The sequence below is a fragment of the Hemiscyllium ocellatum genome, chromosome 3, assembly GCF_020745735.1.
Source record: "Hemiscyllium ocellatum isolate sHemOce1 chromosome 3, sHemOce1.pat.X.cur, whole genome shotgun sequence".
Lineage (NCBI taxonomy): Eukaryota > Metazoa > Chordata > Chondrichthyes > Orectolobiformes > Hemiscylliidae > Hemiscyllium > Hemiscyllium ocellatum.
The window spans coordinates 104,071,819-104,093,488 of NC_083403.1; the positions used below are offsets into that span (position 1 = coordinate 104,071,819).

General features: G+C 47.4%; 1 protein-coding gene across 2 annotated transcripts in view; it reads right to left on the bottom strand.

The window, feature by feature from the left end:
• The window catches only part of slc35f3b (solute carrier family 35 member F3b), a 141,439-nt gene that overhangs the window by 17,127 nt on the left and 102,642 nt on the right, over positions 1-21,670 (bottom strand). The window contains exons 2-4 of one of the 2 annotated variants that reach the window (XM_060852496.1): positions 15,236-15,614; positions 9,450-9,669; positions 4,036-4,161 (exon numbers count right to left, since the gene is read on the bottom strand). In XM_060852496.1, coding sequence (XP_060708479.1) covers positions 4,036-4,161; positions 9,450-9,669; positions 15,236-15,614 — 725 coding nt within the window. The remainder of the gene's footprint in view (positions 1-4,035; positions 4,162-9,449; positions 9,670-15,235; positions 15,615-21,670) is intronic. The other variant, XM_060852505.1, reaches the window with a different exon arrangement.

The window sequence follows — 21,670 nt, forward strand, 5'->3', positions numbered from 1 at the left end:
GGCAACTCCAAGAAAAACATTAGGAACAAGTATCAACTCTATATGGCCTTCCTCAATCTGACCAAGACTTGATTCCATCAATAGGGAAATGCTACTGAAGACCCAATCAAAGACCAACTGTCCAGTGAAATTCATCAAGATCCTCTCTCGCTTCCACCACAAAAATGTTGGCAATGGTCCTCACTGACGGCAATATGACAGAAGCCTTTGGGTCAAGACAGGGTCAAACAGGGATGTATCATCACCCACACCCTTTTCTCCATCTTTGTCTCCAGTGGCGTGGACATTGTCTACAGGATGGGAAGAAAACTTTAATCGGTTGAAATCCAAGATTAAAATGACACCGACCTTGCCTGTGAAACTTCAGAATGTGGATGACAACGTCATCTCCTCGCTGCTGGAAAAGAATCTTCAAGCCTTGCTTAATGTCTTCACAGAAGCATATAGAAGAATTGCTCTTACCTTCAACTTCAAGAAGATTCCAATCTTTTGCCAACCTGTCCCAGGTCACTTTCACATCCAACCCTCCATTCAGATGAAACGTGGAACATTTGCCTTATCTGGGAAGCCACCTTTCATCTGAAGGCTAACATCGCTGAGGAGATTCAATGTCACATCAAACCTGTGAGCTCTGACTTCGATGCCCAAGGATGAGAGTCTTCCATGACCATGATATCTGTGCTGATATCAAGATCCTTGTCTAGAAGGCAGTCATCCTTCCAACTCTTCCATAAGGTTATGAAACTTGGACTATGTCATACGCCAACTCAAGACCTTTGAGAAGTACCATCAGCATTGGCTGAGCAGATTCTCCAAAACTAAGGGGCATAGATTTAAGGAGAGAAGGACAAGTTAGTAAAGGGACTTGAGGGGCAACTTTTTTTATGCAGAGTGTGCTGCGTGTGTGGAATGAGCTGCCAGAGGAAGTGGTGGAGGCTAGTTTTACAACATTTAAAAGGCATCTGGATGACTACATGAACAGGAAGGGTCTAGAGGGATATGGGCCAAATGCTGCAATTGGGACTAGATTAACTTATGATATCTGAGTGGCATAGACAAACTGAACCGAAGGGGACATTTCTGTGTTGTACAACTCTATGACTCTATGATGCATCCACAGCCGACAGATTGGTAAGACTGAGGTCAAGTATGTGTTTTTCTCTTGTTGGTTCCCTCACGACTTGCCACAGACCCCCGTCCAGCAGCTATATTCTTTCGGACCTAACCAGCTCGATCAGTAGTACTGCTGCCGAGCCACTCTTAGTGATGGACATTGAAATCCCCACCCAGAGTACATTCTGCATGCTGGCCACTCTCAGTGCTTCCTTGAGTATTGTTCACCGTGGAGGAGCACTGATCCATCACCTGAGGGAGGGCAGGATGTGCGAATCAGCAAGAGGTTTCTTTGCCCATGTTTAACCTGAAGCCATGAGGTTTCATGGAGTCCAGGGTCAATGTTGAGGACTCCCAGGACAACTCCCTCCTGACTGCACCTCCACCTCTGCTGGGTCTGTACTGCCAGAGCGTGATGTCGATGTCTGAGACAATGTCCTTCACTTTTGTGTTCTTTTACCTCTTTAGTTGCATATTTTTTTGCATAGTCGATCTCTTACCCTCAGCATAAGAAATTGATTCTCTGTCATTTTACTCCTTACCTTTTGTTAGTTGTCAGTTTACCTATGGTCTTGAAGGTTGTACATTAGTAGGAAATGGAAGGCAGAGAGCTGGGATAAGGGTGTCATTTTCAAGATGGCAACCTGTAACTAGTGGAGTGTCACAGGGATCAGTACATTGGGTCACAATTATTTACAATGTATCATAATGACCAAGATGAGGAATATGAATGTTTATAGCCAAGTTTATGGATGACACAAAAAATAGGTGGAAAGGCGAGGGGTAGGATGACTTGAGCCTGTAGGAGGATACGGACAGGTTTAACAAGCTGACAAAAACTTGGCAGATGACACATAATGTGGGAAAGTGTGAAGTTATATACTTTGGCAGAAACAATAGAGAAGCTGAATATTGTTTCAATGGAGAAAGGGTTCTAGGAGATCAGTGTTGGATCCACTGTTTTTAGTCATTTATATAAATGATTTGGATGTGAACATAGGAGGTATAGTTAGTAAGTTTGCAGGTGACACCAAAATTGGAGGTGTAGTGGACAGTGAAGATGGTTACCTCAGATTACAACAGGATCTTGTTCAGATGGGCCAATGGGCTGAGGAGTGGCAGATGGAGTTTAATTCAGATAAATGTGAGGTACTGCATTTTGGAAAGGCAAATCAGGGCAGAATTTATACACTTAATGGTAAGGTCCTGAGGAGTGTTGCTGAATAAAGAGATCTTGGAGCGTAGGTTCATAGTTCCTTGAAAGTGGTAGAATGGATAACAAAGGAAGTGGTTGATGAAGGGCTTATGCTCGAAACGTCGAATTCTCTATTCCTGAGATGCTGCCTGGCCTGCTGTGGTTTGACCAGCAACACATTTGCAGTTGCAAGGATGTTGCCAAGTTTGGAGGGTTTGAGCTACAGGGAGAGGCTGAATTGGCTGGGACTTTCTTCCCAGCGTTGTAGGCTGAGAGGTGACTTTATAGAGGTTTATAAAATCATGACGTGTAGTCCAAAACTCGAGGGTATAGGTTTAAGGTGAAAGGGAAAGATGTAAAAGGGACCTAAGGAGCAACGTTATCATGCAGAGGGTGGTGTTAGTGGAGTGCCACAAGGATCGGTGCTGGATCCTCTACTTTTCATCATTTATATAAATGATTTGGATGTGAGCATAAGAGGTACAGTTTGTAAGTTTTCAGATGACACCAAAATTGGAGGTGTAGTGGACAGCAAAGAAGGTTACCTCAGATTACAACAGGATCTGGACCAGATGGGCCAATGGGCTGAGAAGTGGCAGATGGAGTTTAATTCAGATAAATGCGAGGTGCTGCATTTTGGAAAAGCAAATCTTAGCAGGACTTATACACTTAACGGTAAGGTCCTAGGGAGTGTTGCTAAACAAAGAGACCTTGGAATGCAGGTTCATAGCTCCTTGAAAGTGGAGTCGCAGGTAGATAGGATAGTGAAGGTATGCTTCCCTTTATTGGTCAGAATATTGAATCAGGAGTTGGGACATCATATTGCGGCTGTATGGACGCTATGGCAACTGTTGGAATATTCTGTGCAATTTTGGTCTCCTTCCTATCGGAAGGATGTTGTGAAACATCCTCAAAGTAATAATCTCAAAGTAATGGGCTGCCCATTGGAGACAGAGATGAGGAGGAAGTTAATCTCTCAGCTGTTATTAGGTATATTCAAGGCTGAAATGGACAAATTTTTAATCAGTAAGAGAATTGAGGGCTTTAGGGAAATGTCAGCAAAGCGGAACTGAGGGTTATGAGATTAGTGAGGACCTCATTGAGTGCTGAGACAGGCTTGATGGACTGAATGGGCTACTTCTGCTCCTAAATCTTACTTGTCTGGTGTCTACATCACAATTTCTGACTGTTAGTTTCATGTCTTTTACTTGATCTCAGACTATCATTTCAACCACCTTTTTGCCCTCGCCCTCCTCCCACTCGCCAGACTTCTCCTCAGTAGTGTCTGTGGGATTGTTCCCACCCCCCTCAGAAAACAGACAGGGCCTTGGGCCTTGTTTTCATATTTCAATACCTTTAACAGTGTGGCACTCCCTGCACTGGACAAGGAGCTCAAGTTGTGCATTTGGAGCCGGAACCCTTGACCTTCTCACTCAGACGAGAGAGTGCTGAGCCAGGACCAAAATCCTAGAATTGCAAATGTTGGGATGAACCTGCACTTTGATGTAATTCCAATAGCAGTCAGTTCAATGCTGGAAAAATTGAGGAGTAAATCCCTGTGAAAAGGTCCAAACACTTCAAAAGGGCACAGGAGGTGTCCCACCACCCCCAACCAGATCTTTGAGCCCTTCCTGCAGCCCGCTAACACAAAGAAACACTATCAGTTAAACCTCTCACTTGTAGATCCAAAAGAGATAATTGAAGCTTTGTGGTGGTCATCACCTTACCTTGTAAAGAGCTGACATGGATGCTGATGCTACAACCAGTGTGATCCCAATAACAGAGTGACTGTGAAAACCATCAGCGTAGGTTATCATCACTATCCCTGCAATGGCAAAGATGGCGGCCACTATCTGGTTTGAAAACAGACACAGGCTGGTTAAGTCGGGTTTCATACAAGAGCAGGGAATTGACACAAACAGAGAAAGCTTTAGTCCAACTGATCTCAACAGACCTCTCCACCATCACGACACACCCACATCCACAGATACACCCAAACACACCCAGACACCCACACACACACAGACACACCCAGACACACATACCCACACACGCAGACACACATATCCACACACACAGACACACCCAAACACACACCCACACCCAGACACACACACACCCACACAGTTACACCCAGACACACATACCCACACACACAGACACACCCAAACACAGATGCACACATCCACAGACACACCCAAACACACACCCACACCCACCCACACAGACACACACATAGTGCTGGGTATTGTCGGTGGGCTGTTGCAGACACAGGAGGGATGCACAGCCCAGTCACTGCCTGACCATGCCCAATCTCTCGAGCAGGAGACATTAAACAAAGGTGCTGATGCTGACTGAGCTCCATCTCCTTCAGCCAGAGAGAGATGCTCAGAGAATCTGGTGAGTTCCTGCCCACTGACCTAACCAGGAAATCACCTTTGGATGGTCTGATCCCTGTCACACATGTAGTGTCTGCCTCAAAATTGCAGGGGCCACAGAATAGAATTTCACTCAAAGTTGTGTTCGTAACTCAAGATGCTGAAACTAACAGAGCTGGATGTTAAAAGGATGAGATCGTGCCAGTGCGGGAGAGTGATCGCGCCCAGAGCCGGGGGAGAGAGATTGGACCTTGTGGGGAAAGCCAGTGTGGAGCAACTAACTGCAGGGTGAATGTAATGTGGACCTTTTAACTTCATTTCTTATTTACTACTTCACACTGAGAAGAATTTTAATGTTTAAATTTTAACTTATTACTGTATTTTTCTACTCTTTACTTGAGATTTTGTCTCTAAGATGGTGCCATGAATAGAGATATTGTAAACTTTTCCCTCTACTCCCGCATCCATGTACTTGAGCACACATGACAATAAAGCTTATTTCTAATTCTAAGAGTTTGCAGGATCATATGGCACAGAAACAGACCATTCAGTCCATGAAAAAGCCTGAGCTAGTTCTTTGAAAGTACACACTAGCCTTGTTTACCCTCTAATGCCCCACAAGATATTCCACTCCACCTCCCAACAAGTGTTCAACCCTTTTCAAATTTGTTATTGAATCTTCTTCCCCTGCCCTTTCAGGCAGTGTGTACCAGCCCACACCCCATGGCACAAACCCCTGTTCGCCTGATCTCCCCACTCGTTCACCTGTCACTTACTTTAAATCTGTCTCCTCTAGTTACTCATCCGCTCCCAACTAGAAACAAGATCTTCATGTCAAATAAACACAGCTCCTTTTGAACATTCAGACTCTCAAACAGCAACCAAATGGGCGGCAAACGTGAGATAAATCCACGTAGAGCTTTTTTTTTAATCTTTGAGGGAGCAGGCTGGCAGGTGACAGACCCCTTTCTGGATCAGTGGTGCTGGAAGAGCACAGCAGTTCAGGCAGCATCCAAAGTGCAACGAAATCGACGTTTCGGGCAAAAGCCCTTCATCAGGAATAAAGGGATTATTCCTGATGAAGGGCTTTTGCCCAAAACGTCGATTTCGCTGCTCCTTGGATGCTGCCTGAACTGCTGTGCTCTTCCAGCACCACTGATCCAGAATTGGGTTCCAGCATCTGCAGTCATTGTTTTTACCTTAGTGACAGAGCCCACACGCTCATCTCCCCAGGCCGAATATCACAGACAGTACTTAGTCAAAACAGTCAATAAAGTCATCTGTAACGGGCTCCAGTATCACCCCTCACTCGGTCACTAACATTCAGGTTAGTTCTGAGGGACTGAGGGACAGGTGAGATAGAATGGCTTCTGTCTGAGGGCAACAGGTTTCAGAACGATGTCAGGGTCAAAATTGTGAAGCTAGCTTACCTGAGTGAAATTCTTTTATAGGAGATTAAAGGGTGATCCTTTATACATGCTTTAGATGATAAAAGGATTTGAAAGAACAGGAAGAGTGGGAGTATTTCCTCTGCAGTTGGGGGAATGCGGGGGGAGCTAGAAAAAAAAGAGGAATTTTAAATTACAGCCATTGATTCAAGGATGAGTCCTACTCAGAGTCAGGAGTTTCTGCCAGATCTTTGGGCACAAGGGGCAGGTTGAGGTCATGGGCTCCACAGCGCAAGATTTCCTTCCCTTTCTTTCTCAGCAGATAACGCACCAGATGGATGAGTTGTCACCATTTTGGTCAATTAGTGGCAACCCTTCCCAGACATGAATGTCAATGTTGCCAAGCATTGTGGAAAGCTTCAAAGTGTTCCTGTTGCGTTTTCATCGTCTCTCCCAGGAACTGGCTATATGAGGATTGAAAAGTCCAGACCTGGTGGGGCTTCACTTTTCATCTATTTGGCACAGTCCACCAGAGTTGGTTTCTCAGGAGTGTTACCTGAATGCTCATAGAGCAGGCTTCAAGAAGAACACTCATGTTTGAAGTGGAGATTACAGGGAAGGCATTGTTGACGGAAGTGTTCTGGATCTCTTATGTATCACTGACAAACTGTCCAGGTCTCACTGCAGTATGGAAGTGCAATAATGACAGTAGCTCTCAGTATTCAATTCCTTTCCTTACTTACGGAGGTCTTGCTTGTCAGACACTGCTGTAGTTTAGTAGGAGGCTGAGCTAGCACTGCTGATCCAGTATTGGATCTTCTCTCTCATCAACGTTGGCCTTGAAGGAAAGGCAGGTGACAAAGATAGGGAAGTACTCAACATATCCGGAGTCTCCTTTAACATATGTGGGAGGTGAAATATTGACCAGGTCAGGTTGAGTGAGTTTCATTTTGGGTAGACTCAGTCTCTGGATACAAAATTGAAGAGTGATTTGCAAACATGATGCAGAGCAAGCAACAAAACTACAGTCACATGTGTTCTTTCCACTGGCCATGGTGGTCAGTAGACACAGAGGCAACTGAGGTAATAGTTTACCATCTGAATGGTGTTTAGTACCCAAAGGTAGTTGACCTTTGAGGTGTATAACCCTTGTTATGTAGACGTAAAAAACATGGAAGCCATCACACAGCTCTGCCCGACACAGGTCAGATCTTTGAAGGCATTTATTTGAAGTATCCCACTGGAGACAGTTTGATTTGATTTGATTTAGACTTTATTGTCACATGTACCCAAGTACAAAAGTACAGGAGTACAGTGAAAGTTTTCAATGTTGGCACGCACGCCACCATCTTAGGCACAAGTAGCTAGGTACAAGAACTTAAGAACAACGTGGAAAGAAATAAGGAACAAAGTTATAACATTGCAGTAACTCTTAGTATCACATTAAAAAGAAATGAAGTTGCAGTCATATCATCATGACACAGTTGCAGGATTGTGGTGAGGCTCCTCTGGAGAACAGACCTTGGAACCTCAGTACATTGCAGGTGAGGCACAAGGGAGGTGACGTTTCTTCACATCAAGAGGGGGGTGAAAATCAGAAACACTTGCTGCTGAGGTTGGAGATGGACTGAAAATTTCTAAAAGTCAGATTAAAGATTTCTTTGAGGTATGTGTGTTAAGGACTGTGTGAGTGAAGACACAAACAGACCAATTTGAAGAAATGAAAGGTCTTAGTGAGGAAGAAGTCCCATGGCACTAAGTGAAGATTAAATTACTTGGTCAAATTGTAGGGGCCTGAACCCACAAAGTGTGTGACTCTGAGTGAAGAGTAATATCCACTGAGTCAGACTGACACCGCAGGGTTCACCCCCAACAAGTTTCAATCTTTGTCTAATAATGAGCGTTGTGACTCATTGCTGGCTAATTCTCACTCCATCTTCCTACACAAACTTCTTCACAGGAGCTCACACAACAGCAATAAAGAGCCCTTTCATTTCATTTGGTGGATGTTTCATCCCAGCTGGCTGCAGTGTTAAACTTGGGGCCTGCTGCCAAATACTGACATTCATCTGCACATTCACTGAAAATAAAAACTTACAACGATTCCTCATGATAGTGCGGAAACTTCTTGAACCTTCTGCATCTTTGTCACTCCACCTGCCTTCAGCCTCGTATTTGAGAATTCCCTCCTTCAGTCTCTCCATCTCCATACCTCCTTTACGATGCTCCTTGGAACCTATAATTTTTTTGGCTTGATAGGCCAAAGCGCCATCCTATACAATATAATTCAGTGATATGTCTTGGAGTAATAGCTCGCCTTGTTGTCTTCTTGTGCTCCGGTATCAGGTTCTGTGAAATAGCAGTCCTGCAGAGCACCTGGGGGAGTTCCTGAAATGCAGTGCTTTGTTCTTGTTGATGTCAGACACACGAACAATTCGGCACTCACGCCTGTCCCTCAGAGCCGAGCAGCATTAATACCCCTTTAATAAAACAAGGCTGGGCTGGAGAGGGGTAAGGACTCCTGAGCAAGGCCATCCTGATAGCACTTCCTGAATCTGTGGCAGCAGCCAACATGGTTCCAATGCTCACTGAGAGTACTGAGGCCTACACTGTCATGGGGGAATGGGGCTGGAGGTTGGGGCCGGGTGGGGGTGGTTGCAGCAGTCTCTCTGAGGAGATTTCCACTGGGAGTTGTGGTTTCCTCTCCCAGTCCAAAGATGTGCAAGTTAGGTGGATTAGCCATGCTAAATTACCCAGAGCGTTCAGGGATGTACAGGTGAGGTGGATTAACCTGGTTAAAAACCTATTGTAGGATGGGGTGGGTCTGGGTGGGATGCTGTTCGGAGGGTCAGTGCAGACTCAAGGGGCCAAATGGCCTCTTCCTGCACTGTAGGGATTCTATGAGGTGTTAAGCAGAGATCCCGCCTTTCTCTTCAGGTGATTGTAAAACATACCGTGGGCATAAATTTTATTTAAAATGAACAGGGGATCTTTGCATCATTCCGAGGAGATGTGCACAGAAACACAGAAGATAGGCGTAGGCCATTCGACCCCTCAACCCTGCTAGTTTGTTTCCGTGTTGTACATCTCTCTGATCATGGCTGACCATCCAGCTGGACACCCTAATCCCACCCTCCCCCTCTCCACATCCCTTTAGCTATAATCTACCTCCCTCAAGTAGACATAGGTTATCAGATCAATACCATTACACTTCATGGGAGCTTGCTGTGTGCAAATTGGTTGCCGTATTTCCTCTAGTGCAACAGCGAACATTTCAGAAATACTGGATTTGCTTCAGTAACACATCCTCCCGTCCCTTTTGCAGACTCTGAGGAAGTAAGGAAGAAATATGGACAAGCAGACGAGGTGACTTACCCTAACGCCCATGAATTTGTCCCGTAGAACAATCCAGGAGAGCAGGAAGACAAAGGCCTTGTTGCAGCAGAACAGAGCAGAAGTATCTGTCGCACTGATTTTCTTCAGGGCGAGCAAGTACAGGTAGTTCGTTAAAGTCCACAGGACACAGAACGGGGCCATTCTGCTGAAGAATAGTTTGATGGTCAAACCATCGTCCCCAAAAAACCTCCAACATTCCCTAAAAAAAATGGGGCGGGTAGGGGTCAGGAGGAGAATGAAAGGTCATCACTCAGACTCAATGTGAAATCTTAGAACAAAACAAACGTTAAAGTCATCCATTTCAATGCAATATGTACGGAAATGCAGTCTTCATTGTACCCTGCATGACCAGGATGTGGTAAACTGAAGGATGGGACCTGGGAAGGTCAGAATTGGTGTTCCTAAATATAGTGGGAATCAACCTTCCCGGCCAACTCAAGATGGCGGACAGAGCCTTTAGTTTAATGTCAGTAACAACTGCAGTAGGGAGTCAGCCTGGGTCAATGGTCCAGACTCTAACCCGAACCTGTGAGCCTCGGTCGAGGTGGTCCACATTAAGGCACAAAGGCACCTTAAGGTGCTGCTCTGTAACCACAACATCCTGCTGGTTGGAATACCTGGTAAATCACAGCTCCCCAAAGGAAACCATACCATGAGTTTTTGTTTCAAATAGGTTTGAATAAATTAAGAACAGAAAATGCAAGTGGACATTACATGTTATTTGGAGAAATTGTTTGTTGATGGAGTGTGCATTTGAGTTGAACTCCAGATACTCGAGCATATACTCCAGGCTGACATGGATGTAGTGCTGAGGGAGTGCCACACTGTCAGAGGGTCAGTACTGAGGGAGTGCCGCATTGTCAGAGGGTCAGTAGTGACGGAGTGCTGCACTGTCAGAGGGTCAGTAGTGAGGGAGTGCGGCACTGTCAGAGGGTCAGTGCTGAGGTAGTGCCGCACTGTCAGAGGGTCAGTGCTGAGGGAGTGCCGCACTCTCAGAGGGTCAGTACGGAGGGAGTGCTGCACTGTCAGAGGTTCAGTGCTGAGGGAGTTCCGCACTGTCAGAGGTTCAGTGCTGAGGGAGTTCCGCACTGTAAGAAGGTCAGTACTGAGGGAGTGCTGCACTGTCAGAGGGTCAGTGCTGAGGGAGTTCCGCACTGTCAGAGGGTCAGTACTGAGGGAGTGCTGCACTGTCAGAGGGTCAGTACGGAGGGAGTGCTGCACTGTCAGATGGTCAGTACGGAGGGAGTTCCGCACTGTCAGAGGGTCAGTACTGAGGGAGTGCAACACTGTCAGAGGGTCAGTACGGAGGGAGTGCTGCACTGTCAGAGGGTCAGTACGGAGGGAGTGCTGCACTGTCAGAGGGTCAGTACTGAGGAAGTGCAACACTGTCAGACGGTCAGTACTGAGGGAGTGCTGCACTGTCAGAGGGTCAGTACGGAGGGAGTGCTGCACTGTCAGAGGGTCAGTATGAGGGAGTGCCGCACTGTCAGAGGATCAGTACTGAGGGAGTGCCACACTGCCAGAGGGTCAATACTGAGGGAGTGCTGCACTATCAGAGGGTCAGTACTGAGGGAGTGCCGTACTGTCAGAGGGTGAGTACTGAGAGAGTGCTGCACTATTGGAGGGTCAGTACTGAGGGAGTGCTGCACTATTGGAGGGTCACGACTGAGGAAGCGCAGCACTGTCGGAGGGTCAGTACTGAGGGAGTGCTGCAGTGTCAAAGGGTCAGTATGAAGGGGTGCAGCACTGTCGGAGGCTCACGACTGAGGGAATGCCGCGTTATCGGAGGCTCATACTGCGGGAGTGCCGTACTGTCAAAGGGTCAGTACTGAGGGAGTGCCGCAATGTCAGATGGTCAGTACTGAGGAAGTGCTGTGCTGTCAGAGGGTCAGTACTGAGGGAGTGCTGTGCTGTTGTAAGGTCAGTACTGAGGGAATGCTGTGCTGTCGTATGGTCAGTACTGACGGAGTGCTGTGCTGTCGTATGGTCAGTACTGAGGGAGTGCTGTGCTGTTGTAAGGTGAATACTGAGGGAGGGCTGTGCTGTCGTATGGTCAGTACTGAGGGAGTGCTGTGCTGTTGTAAGGTCAGTACTGAGGGTGTGCTGTGCTGTCATATGGTCAGTACTGAGGGAGTGCTGTGCTGTCGTAAGGTCAGTACTGAGGGAGTGCTGTGCTGTCGTATGGTCAGTACTGAGGGAGTGCTGTGCTGTCGTAAGGTCAGTACTGAGGGAGTGCTGTTCTGTCGTAAGGTCAGTACTGAGGGAGTGCTGTTCTGTCGTAAGGTCAGTACTGAGGGAGTGCTGTGCTGTCGTAAGGTCAGTACTGAGGGAGTGCTGTGCTGTCGTAAGGTCAGTACTAAGGGAGTGCTGTGCTGTCGTATGGTCAGTACTGAGGAAATGCTGTGTTGTCGTAAGGTCAGTACTGAGGGAGTGCTGTGCTGTTGTAAGGTCAGTACTGAGGAAATGCTGTGTTGTCGTAAGGTCAGTACTGAGGGAGTGCTGTGCTGTTGTAAGGTCAGTACTGAGGGAGTGCTGTGCTGTTGTAAGGTCAGTACTGAGGGAGTGCTGTGCTGTTGTAAGGTCAGTACTGAGGGAATGCTGTGCTGTCGTATGGTCAGTACTGACGGAGTGCTGTGCTGTCGTATGGTCAGTACTGAGGGAGTGCTGTGCTGTTGTAAGGTGAATACTGAGGGAGGGCTGTGCTGTCATATGGTCAGTACTGAGGGAGTGCTGTGTTGTCGTAAGGTCAGTACTGAGGGAGTGCTGTGCTGTCGTATGGTCAGTACTGAGGGAGTGCTGTGCTGTCGTAAGGTCAGTACTGAGGGAGTGCTGTTCTGTCGTAAGGTCAGTACTGAGGGAGTGCTGTGCTGTCGTATGGTCAGTACTGAGGGAGTGCTGTGCTGTCGTAAGGTCAGTACTGAGGGAGTGCTGTGCTGTTGTAAGGTGAATACTGAGGGAGGGCTGTGCTGTCGTAAGGTCAGTACTGAGGGAGTGCTGTGCTGTTGTAAGGTCAGTACTGAGGGTGTGCTGTGCTGTCATATGGTCAGTACTGAGGGAGTGCTGTGCTGTCGTATGGTCAGTACTGAGGGAGTGCTGTGCTGTCGTAAGGTCAGTACTGAGGGAGTGCTGTGCTGTTGTAAGGTCAGTACTGAGGAAATGCTGTGTTGTCGTAAGGTCAGTACTGAGGGAGTGCTGTGCTGTTGTAAGGTCAGTACTGAGGGAGTGATGTGCGGTCATATGGTCAGTACTGAGGGAGTGATGTGTGTCGTATGGTCAGTACTGAGGGAGTGCTGTGCTGTCGTATGGTCAGTACTTAGTGAGTGCTGTGCTGTTGTAAGGTCAGTACTGAGGGAGTGCTGTGCGGTCATATGGTCAGTACTGAGGGAGTGATGTGTGTCGTATGGTCAGTACTGAGGGAGTGCTGTTCTGTTGTAAGGTCAGTACTGAGGGAGTGCTGTGCTGTTGTAAGGTCAGTACTGAGGGAGTGCTGTGCTGTCTTATGGTCAGTATTGAGGGAGTGCTGTGCTGTTGTCAGGTCACTACTTAGGGAGTGATGTGTTGTGAGGTCAGTACTGAGGGAGTGCTGTGCTGTCGTATGGTCAGTACTGAGGGAGTGCTGTGCTGTTGTAAGGTCAGTACTGAGGGAGTGCTGTGCTGTCGTATGGTCAGTACTGAGGGAGTGCTGTGCTGTCGTATGGTCAGTACTGAGGGAGTGCTGTGCTGTTGTAAGGTCAATACTAAGGGAATGCTGTGCTGTCGTATGGTCAGTACTGAGGGAGTGCTGTGCTGTCGTATGGTCAGTACTGAGGGAGTGCTGTGCTGTCGTACGGTCAGTACTGAGGGAGTGCTGTGCTGTCGTATGGTCAGTACTGAGGGAGTGCTGTGCTGTTGTAAGGTCAGTACTGAGGGAGTGCTGTGCTGTCGTATGGTCAGTACTGAGGGAGTGCTGTGCTGTCGTATGGTCAGTACTGAGGGAGTGCTGTGCTGTTGTAAGGTCAATACTAAGGGAATGCTGTGCTGTCGTTATGGTCAGTACTGAGGGAGTGCTGTGCTGTCGTATGGTCAGTACTGAGGGAGTGCTGTGCTGTCGTACGGTCAGTACTGAGGGAGTGCTGTGCTGTCGTATGGTCAGTACTGAGGGAGTGCTGTGCTGTCGTAAGGTCAGTACTGTAAGAATTGTTGTCTTTTGTATGAGGGGTGAAAGTGAGACCTCTCTGCTCTTTAGATGGCCACAAAGATCTCACATGTCTATTTTGAACAACAGTGTCTTCCCTGGTGTTCTGGCCAATAATTATTCCTCCTTCAATATCGACAATCAGATTATCTATTAGTCGGCCCATGCTGGCCTCAACAGTGATGGAACTGACAAAGTCCTTCAGTATTTGTCACTTTGAAATGTCCTGGTTTCTAAAAAGCCCGATAAAAGTGCACATTTTGCTTCTCGCTTGTTTTGCTTTCTGAAGAGTGTAGACATTCCTTTATTATCACGGGGTCAATATCCCTGGATTCCTTTCCTATTGAGCACTGTGGGTCCCGACAGCACGTGGGCTGCAAAGGTTGAAGAAGGCAACAAATGAAGCTTCTCTGGAAGGTGTTGGTGACCAGATCTGGGAACACGGCGAATTTCCAGCCAACCGTCTAATGGGAGCTGCTCCAACATTGGGACAAAGGAAACCCAAGCCTCCTGCATCCCCCTGAATTTCAGGAAGACAGGAGGTGGTGGGCTGGCAGGAAACTGAATTCTCCCAATAAATTGTGAGTAAGACAAGGACGGAGGCTTTGTCAGCATGGGAGAGAAATGAATTTGTACAACCTCATTCCCACTTCCACCTAAAATGTCACTTGTTTAATTACACCAGAAAATGTTGAGTACAAGTTGTTCCAGGACATATGACAAAGGCAGCACTCACTACAACTGCACAAAGATAAAAGGAAAACAGATGGCCAGGAGTCAATTCCGAGTTTTAAACTGGGAAGCTAGATTGGGTGTGAAAAGTGTTCTCAATATGCATTTCTACAGTTCCTTCCACATCCCTCAGGACAATCCAAAATGCTGTAGAGCCCCAATGAAATACATTTTGTGGAGAAGTGCCGTTGTAATGCAGGGCAATGTGGAAGTAGATTTGTGCACAGCAAGATCTCACAAATAATTGTGACCAAGTCATCTTTTTTTTTAGCCACGGACGAGGGATAAATATTGGCCAGAATACTGAGGGGATCCTCACTGCTCATGCTAAAATGGTGACGTGGAATGTCGTTCTGAGGATGCAGATGTTTGAAAGGCTCATTTGAAAACTAGCACCTCCAACAGTGCAGCCCTCCCATGGCGGTGTGTTGCCAGTGTCTGGGCAAGTCTTTTGGATCAGATTAGATTCCCTACAGTGTGGAAACAGGCCCATCAGCCCAACAAGCCCACACCGACCCTCTGAAGAGTAGCCCACCCAGACCCATTCCCCCATCCTATATTTACCCCTAACTAACACACCTAACACGATGGGCAATTTAGCATGGCCAATTCACCTGACCTGCACACCTTTTGGACTGTGGAAGGAAACCAGAGCACCCGGAGGAAACCCACGCAGACACAGGGAGAACATTGTCTTGTGTTCAAGCTTCTGGAATGGTCTTGACCTCGTGACCTATTGAGCTCCCACTGAATAACTACCGAAACCTATTGGGCCTACGGGTTGCTGAGTCAATATGCCTCCCTCTCCCTGTCCCCCTCCACCATTCAATGTGAGCGTCCTAAGCCAATAGCCTCTTACCGGAATCGCTGCCGTGGAGATTGTTTCTCTTCTGAACTCCAAAAGTGGCCAACATAGTATAATGGGAAGAAGAGAATGTTCCAGATGGTGGCAAACCAGGTCACTGCAAAGGGGGCGTCGAAGGTCCTGAAGGTGATCTTGGCGAGCTGGCTGGTGCCTGCCCAGGATGAGCAGACGCTGAGGACAACCGCTGAGCCCCAGAGGATCTTCTTCAGCTGCTTGACAGAGCAGCGGCGTTGGTGGCAACAAGCCAGCCCTGTCCTGCGGCCTAAACGCCGTCCTCCACCACCTCCTCTGGGCTCTGCCCGTGTATCTGCTTCTGTCCGGGATGCCCTCGCTCCACCTTTGCCTCCACTTGCCTCTGCCGGGCACTCATCTCCTGTGGGATGGAGAGGTCAAGGGTCAGCATAAGCCACGCATCTGGCCATGCTCATCTTGAGCTGGCACCTCATTCCCTCGGGTCTCACTGGCCGAGCTCACTGCGGCCAGGGAGGGCTACCCCCCCCCCCCCCCCCCCAGAATCTGAGGCAGCAGGTTCAAAACGAGTGCCCTGTTTTTAGCTGGAATATTCTCCCCTTGGAGTTGTGGGCTTGAGCCCCCATGCTAGAGGCATGGACAAGTGACCCAGGTCAACTCATTCAGCGCTATGCTGAGGGAGTGCTGCACTGTCAGAGCAGCCACCTTTCAGACGTGACCTTATGCTGAGGCTGCATTTACCGTTTCGGGTGGACGCAATATGGGGAGGAACGTTAGGTCACTCTCCCCAGTGTCCTGGCCAAAATCAGCTCCTCAAACTACATCAGAAAACAAACCAGGCGGCCATTAACAAACACACTGTGTGTGGAAGCTTGCTGTGTGCAAATTCCTCCATTACACAAACATCCTCCTGGAAAATGCCTTTGATACACTGTGGGGATGAGAAATGCTGCTATACAAATGCAAGAGATTGGTGGTGGTGGTTTATAAAGCACGTCGTCCGTCAGAATTATTCTTTCACATTTTAATTTCACATCAGCCATTATATTATTGAATGGCGGGGCAGGCTCGAGGGGCAGAATGGCCTACTCATGCTTCTCATTCTTATGGTTTTATAAATCCAAAATGTCAACGCCCACAAGGATAATGGAACTGCTGGACAAAAGGAAGAGTTTATGAAGAAAAATATGTGGGGATAGAAGAGGTGGGGGCGGAGACAGCGTCTGGGATACAGTGAGATAACAGTGAGATTCAGCCCGCTGAATAGGTCCTCACCCCTGCATGTGCCCCTCCAATCTGTTTGTGACCGAATGTGACAATGTGACCGAAGGGCATTAACCATGAGGGGCAAGACAGCAGGAACTTGGTCATCATCCATCCAGAGACAACTGCAATCAGAACATCAGCCCAGCACTGCCCCATCAAGGTGAGAAAATACAGGCAGCTCTCGGCATGTCGCCAAGATGGCACCCATTGGCCACGGCCCTGGGCAGACTGAGCGCTGACGGACTGCAGTCACGTTCTCACTCAGGTCAGCTGGATCACAGACAACCCACGACTTGGCGGCACTCAAGACGCATCTCTGAAACACAGTCAGTGTCTGAAATGCAGCTGCCATGTCATGCACAGCAAGATCCCGTAGGCACTGTGAAACTAAATGGGAGCGAGGCATCTGTTATTTTCGGGCTGATTGATAGAGGTTGTCCAGGTCCCTGGGGAGAACCCCCATCAATCTGCTGCCAATGGTACCATGGGACCGGGCGAAAGGTGGGGGGGCATAACAGCTCACCCAGAACACAGCAGGTTACTACTTGCTCAGTGCCATTACCAGCTATCTGACAACCCTGGCTGGAAGACAGATAGAGCCCATGGACTTCTAACCTAGGTCCAGGTGTAATTCACATTCCCCTGCAAACCATATTCAACTGGACAAAGGCCACTCTGGGTGGCCCTGCATTGTCAGACACCTCTCCTCCATTCATGTCAAACAGGGAATACATCTTTGGGACTTAGCAAGCTGGGACAGCTGGTGTCTGTGTGAGTTCCCCAAGCCCCTCTCAGGGCCTCAGTGTCTGTGTGAGTTCCCCAAGCCCCTCTCAGGGCCTCAGTGTCTGTGTGAGTTCCCCAAGCCCCTCTCAGGGCCTCAGTGTCTGTGTGAGTTCCCCAAGCCCCTCTCAGGGCCTCAGTGTGTTGTGACAGTTTCCAGGGCTCTCTCAGGGCCTCAGTATCTGTGTGAGTTCCCCAGGGCCCTCTCAGGGCCTCAGTGTGTTGTGACAGTTTCCAGGGCCCTCTCAGGAGCTCCCACCTCCTGGTCGCAGTGATTGACAGTCACGAACTGCAGCTGCTAACACTGCATTCATCCTCCTGGATATTGGTGGCTCAGCTTTTGTAGATCATCTGTGAATATTCACAGCAGCAGAGGAAGCCAGAGTGGGCCCTCAGCAGGAAGGACTGAGTCAGCATGAATCGCATTGCAAATGCCCAGAGCCAAGTCACAGTCATGCTGGAGAGAACAGCCAACAGCATGGAGTGTGGAGGTGGGGGGAAGGAGGCAGGGAGGAGGAGGGGATGGATGATGGACTGGGTGAGAATGAGGAGGAGGAGAGGGAGCAAATGGAGGTGATGTGGTAGCAACAATGGAGAGAGAAACGTAATTCACATAGATTGCAACCTGATTTTTCTTCTGAAGTGCATCATATTGTTAGGCCAGCTCTTTGTGTTTGGATTTCAGATATCCAGTAACCACAACATGTTGCCTTTCCTTTTGGGAACATTCGGCTTAGAATCACAGTTCCTTCACAATTCATTTTCTCCCAGCCACGTCTAACCCTAGAACACTCCTTCAAATGAAATGTCAAATAAACGTATGTGTTGACAAACTCCACAAAACACCCGATCCATTCCTATTACCCCTTCCCCATCTATTGCCGTTGCCTGTGCAGTGAGGTTGGTGACAACAGGCAAGATGCTTTTTTCTCAACTGCAGGCGATAGTGATGTGGGAGCACAGAGGAAACACTGGAGTCATCCGGGGGATTAGAAGGTAATAATTTGCAAACGGAAATCTGAAATCGAATATCTCATCTGATTGATACAGTCGATTCAGGAGTGTAAGGGGAAATAGGTTCAGGGGCAGCGTGAAGGAAAGGGAGTCCCGGGGCAGGGGGAGGGGAGGGGAGTCCCAGGGCAGGGGGGAGGGGAGGGGAGTCCCAGGGCAGGGGGGAGGGGAAGGGAGTCCCAGGGCAGGGGGAGGGGAAGGGAGTCCTGGAACAGGGGGAGGGGAAGGGAGTCCCAGGGCAGGGGGAGGGAAAGGGAGTCCCGGGGCAGGGGGAGGGGAAGGGAGTCAAAGTCATAGAATCATACAGATGTACAGCATGGAAACAGACCCTTCGATCCAACCCGCCCATGCGAACCAGATATCCTAACATAATCTAGTCCCCCCTGCCAGCACCTAGACCATATCCCTCCAAAGCCTTCCTTATTCATATACTTATCCACGTGGGTTTTACATTTTGCAATTGTACCAGCCTCCACCACTTCCTCTGGCAGCCCATTCTATACACGTACCACCATCTGCATTAAAACGTTGCTCCTTAGGTCTCTTTTATATCTTTCCCCTCTCACCCTAAACCATTGTCCTCTAGTTTGGACTCCTCCAACCCCAGGGAAGAGACTTTCTCTATTTACCCTATCCACATCCCTCATGATTTTATAAACCTCTGTAAGGTCACCCCTCAGCCTCTGACACTCCTGGGAAAACTCTGACACTCCTATTCAATCTTGCCCTATAGCTCAAACCCTCCAACCCTGGCAACGTCCTTGTAGATCTTTTCTGAACCCTTTCAAGTTTCACAACATCCTTCTGAAAGGTCTGGAGCAGCGCGACCTCCCTCAGTGCAGCTGAGTGCCGGTGCAGAGCATCCTGGAAATTTGCTGAGGAGTGGGTCAGTTGTTGGATTGGGGCCTAGTATAGGTGGTCAGACCACTTGCTGAGCTGCTGCTATTTGAAACGCTCTCCTGGACTGTAATGTAAATCCTCTAACTATGATATAACAATCTTATTGCTAACTTATTTTTTGATATTGTAAATAATGCTTCTACTTTTCTTTTAATTTCTCTTTGTATCCAAGATTTGTACCTAGGTACTGGTACCTACGATGGTGCCATTAGAGGCAGCCATTATAAAAACCTTTCACTGTACTCCTATACATCTGTACTGAAGTACACATGCCAATAAAGGATTTTCATAAAGGAGATCCATTCATTCATACTCATACAGATTCCCTCTTACCACACCCACAGTACACAGCTTGTGATTGGACTAGTTCACATTGTTCAGATTAGCTGCCAGTCTAACAGCGACTCCATTACAAAGATTCCTGAGCCACACTGCTGGGCTCTACTCACCTAGCTACTGAAACCCACAGCCCAGAGCTGGCTGTGCCAATGCTGTAATGACCAGCCAAGCTCCCACCATGTGTAAACTGAGTTCCTCTTGAACCCAGCTGCCTGTATGCTAACACTCTCCAAGTCCACTTTCATCATGCACAGCCCTCTCCTCACTAAGCTATTTGAGTTCCTGATCTGGCACTGTTTACAAATCTCTCCGTGACCCACCCCCCTGTTCCTCCTCCAGCACCTACAGTCCTCTGAGATCTCTGGTGCACTTCCCCCAATCGTTTTCACTCCTTAATATGTTCAAGACCCAAGTTCTGGACTCTCTCCCTATGACAACCTTGCTACAAGTCCTCATGTTGACCAAGTTTCAAGCTATCCATCATCTTTTTGTTATTCATCCACAATGATCTGTGTTCCACACACTGATATCAGTGTGCCATGCTAAAGCCAATGTTCTACATTAGGGCATCACTGGCTGGGCAACATTTATTATCCATCTGTATTTGCCCAGAGGCCAATGAAGAGTCAACCACATAGCTGTGTGTTTGGAGTCAGACCAGGTAAGGACCTCAGTTTCCCTCCCAAAAGGACATTAGTGAACCAGATGGGTTTTTCCTGACAACCAACAATGGGTATTATTAGACTCTTAATTCCAGATTTTCATTGAATTCAAATTCCAATATCTGCCATGGTAGGATTTGAACCAGGTTCCCAGAAGATTACCTGGGTCTCCGGATTCACACACAATAATACCACTCGGCTATTACCTCCTCGTTTGACTCAGTACTGTACGGTAGCACCTTTGCAAAGCAACTTAGGTTGTTTTCGAAAGGAATGATGTAAATTCATGTTTGTGCTGAATGTCCTGCAGGTCAAACATAATCAGGCCACAGCTTGACCCGAACAGAACTCCAGTTTATAGTCACACAAACTCATCTCCCACATATTAATAGCAAATGTTGGATCCATTCATACCAGTTAACATCAGTGTGCCATATTAATATCATTGTTATACACTAATGCCAGTGTAACACCATTAAGGTCAGTGTGTCACACTCTAATGTCAGCGCCACATAAGTGTCAGTGTGACACATTAATATCAAAGATACATAGTAATGTCAGTGTGCCAAGTTAATGTCAGTGTAACACACAAATGTCGGTGTTCCACATAACTATCAATGTTTCACATTAATAAAGTTATATATCAATGTAAGTGTTCCACATTAATGTCAGTGTGTCACATGTTAATGTCACTGTGTCACATGCATATCAGTGTGTCATGCTAAAGTCAGTGTGTCATACAAATGTCAGTGTTCCATATGAACATCAGAGTATCACTTGAATGTCAGTGTGTCACATAAAGTTCAGTGTTTTGCACAAATATCAGTGTGTCATATGAATGTCAATGAGTCATGCTAAAGTTCAATGTGACATGCTGAAGTCAATGTGTCACATGTTAATGTCAGTGTGTCACACATATGTCAGTGCATCATACTAAAGTCAGTGTGTCTCATGAACGTCAGTGTGTCGCATTAATATCAGCGTGTCACACACATGTCAGTGAGTCACTCAGTGTGTTACATGTTAATGTCAGTGTGTCATATGAATGTCACTGTTTCATATGAATGTCAGTGTGTCATGCTAAAGATAAGTGTGCTACACTAATGTCAGTATTCCATGGTAATGTCAGTGTGACAATGAAAAAAAGTGAGATTGTGTTACCCTTAGTTTTTTTCAAAAGGGATTGTAAAAGCCAGAGATTCCAATGTGTCTGAGATTGGGCCATTTTGATTATAGCTAACAGATACTGCCTCAGGCAACAATCAGGGAAAAGGGCTTTTCGGTTTTATTAAAAACACTTGTAAACTGAAAGGGGAGTGGCCAGTTCACCCAATTCAGGGATTTTTCCAGTTTGGTTTAGTTTTAACTGGAGGCAGGGAAAAGAAGTTCCATGCTTCAGCCAATGATCTTTGGCGGATTCTTTCTCTCTCTCTGACATCACTCCCGTAAGAATCTGTGTCTGAATTTACCTCTTTTTCCCCAAGGGGTGTGTTTATGGGGA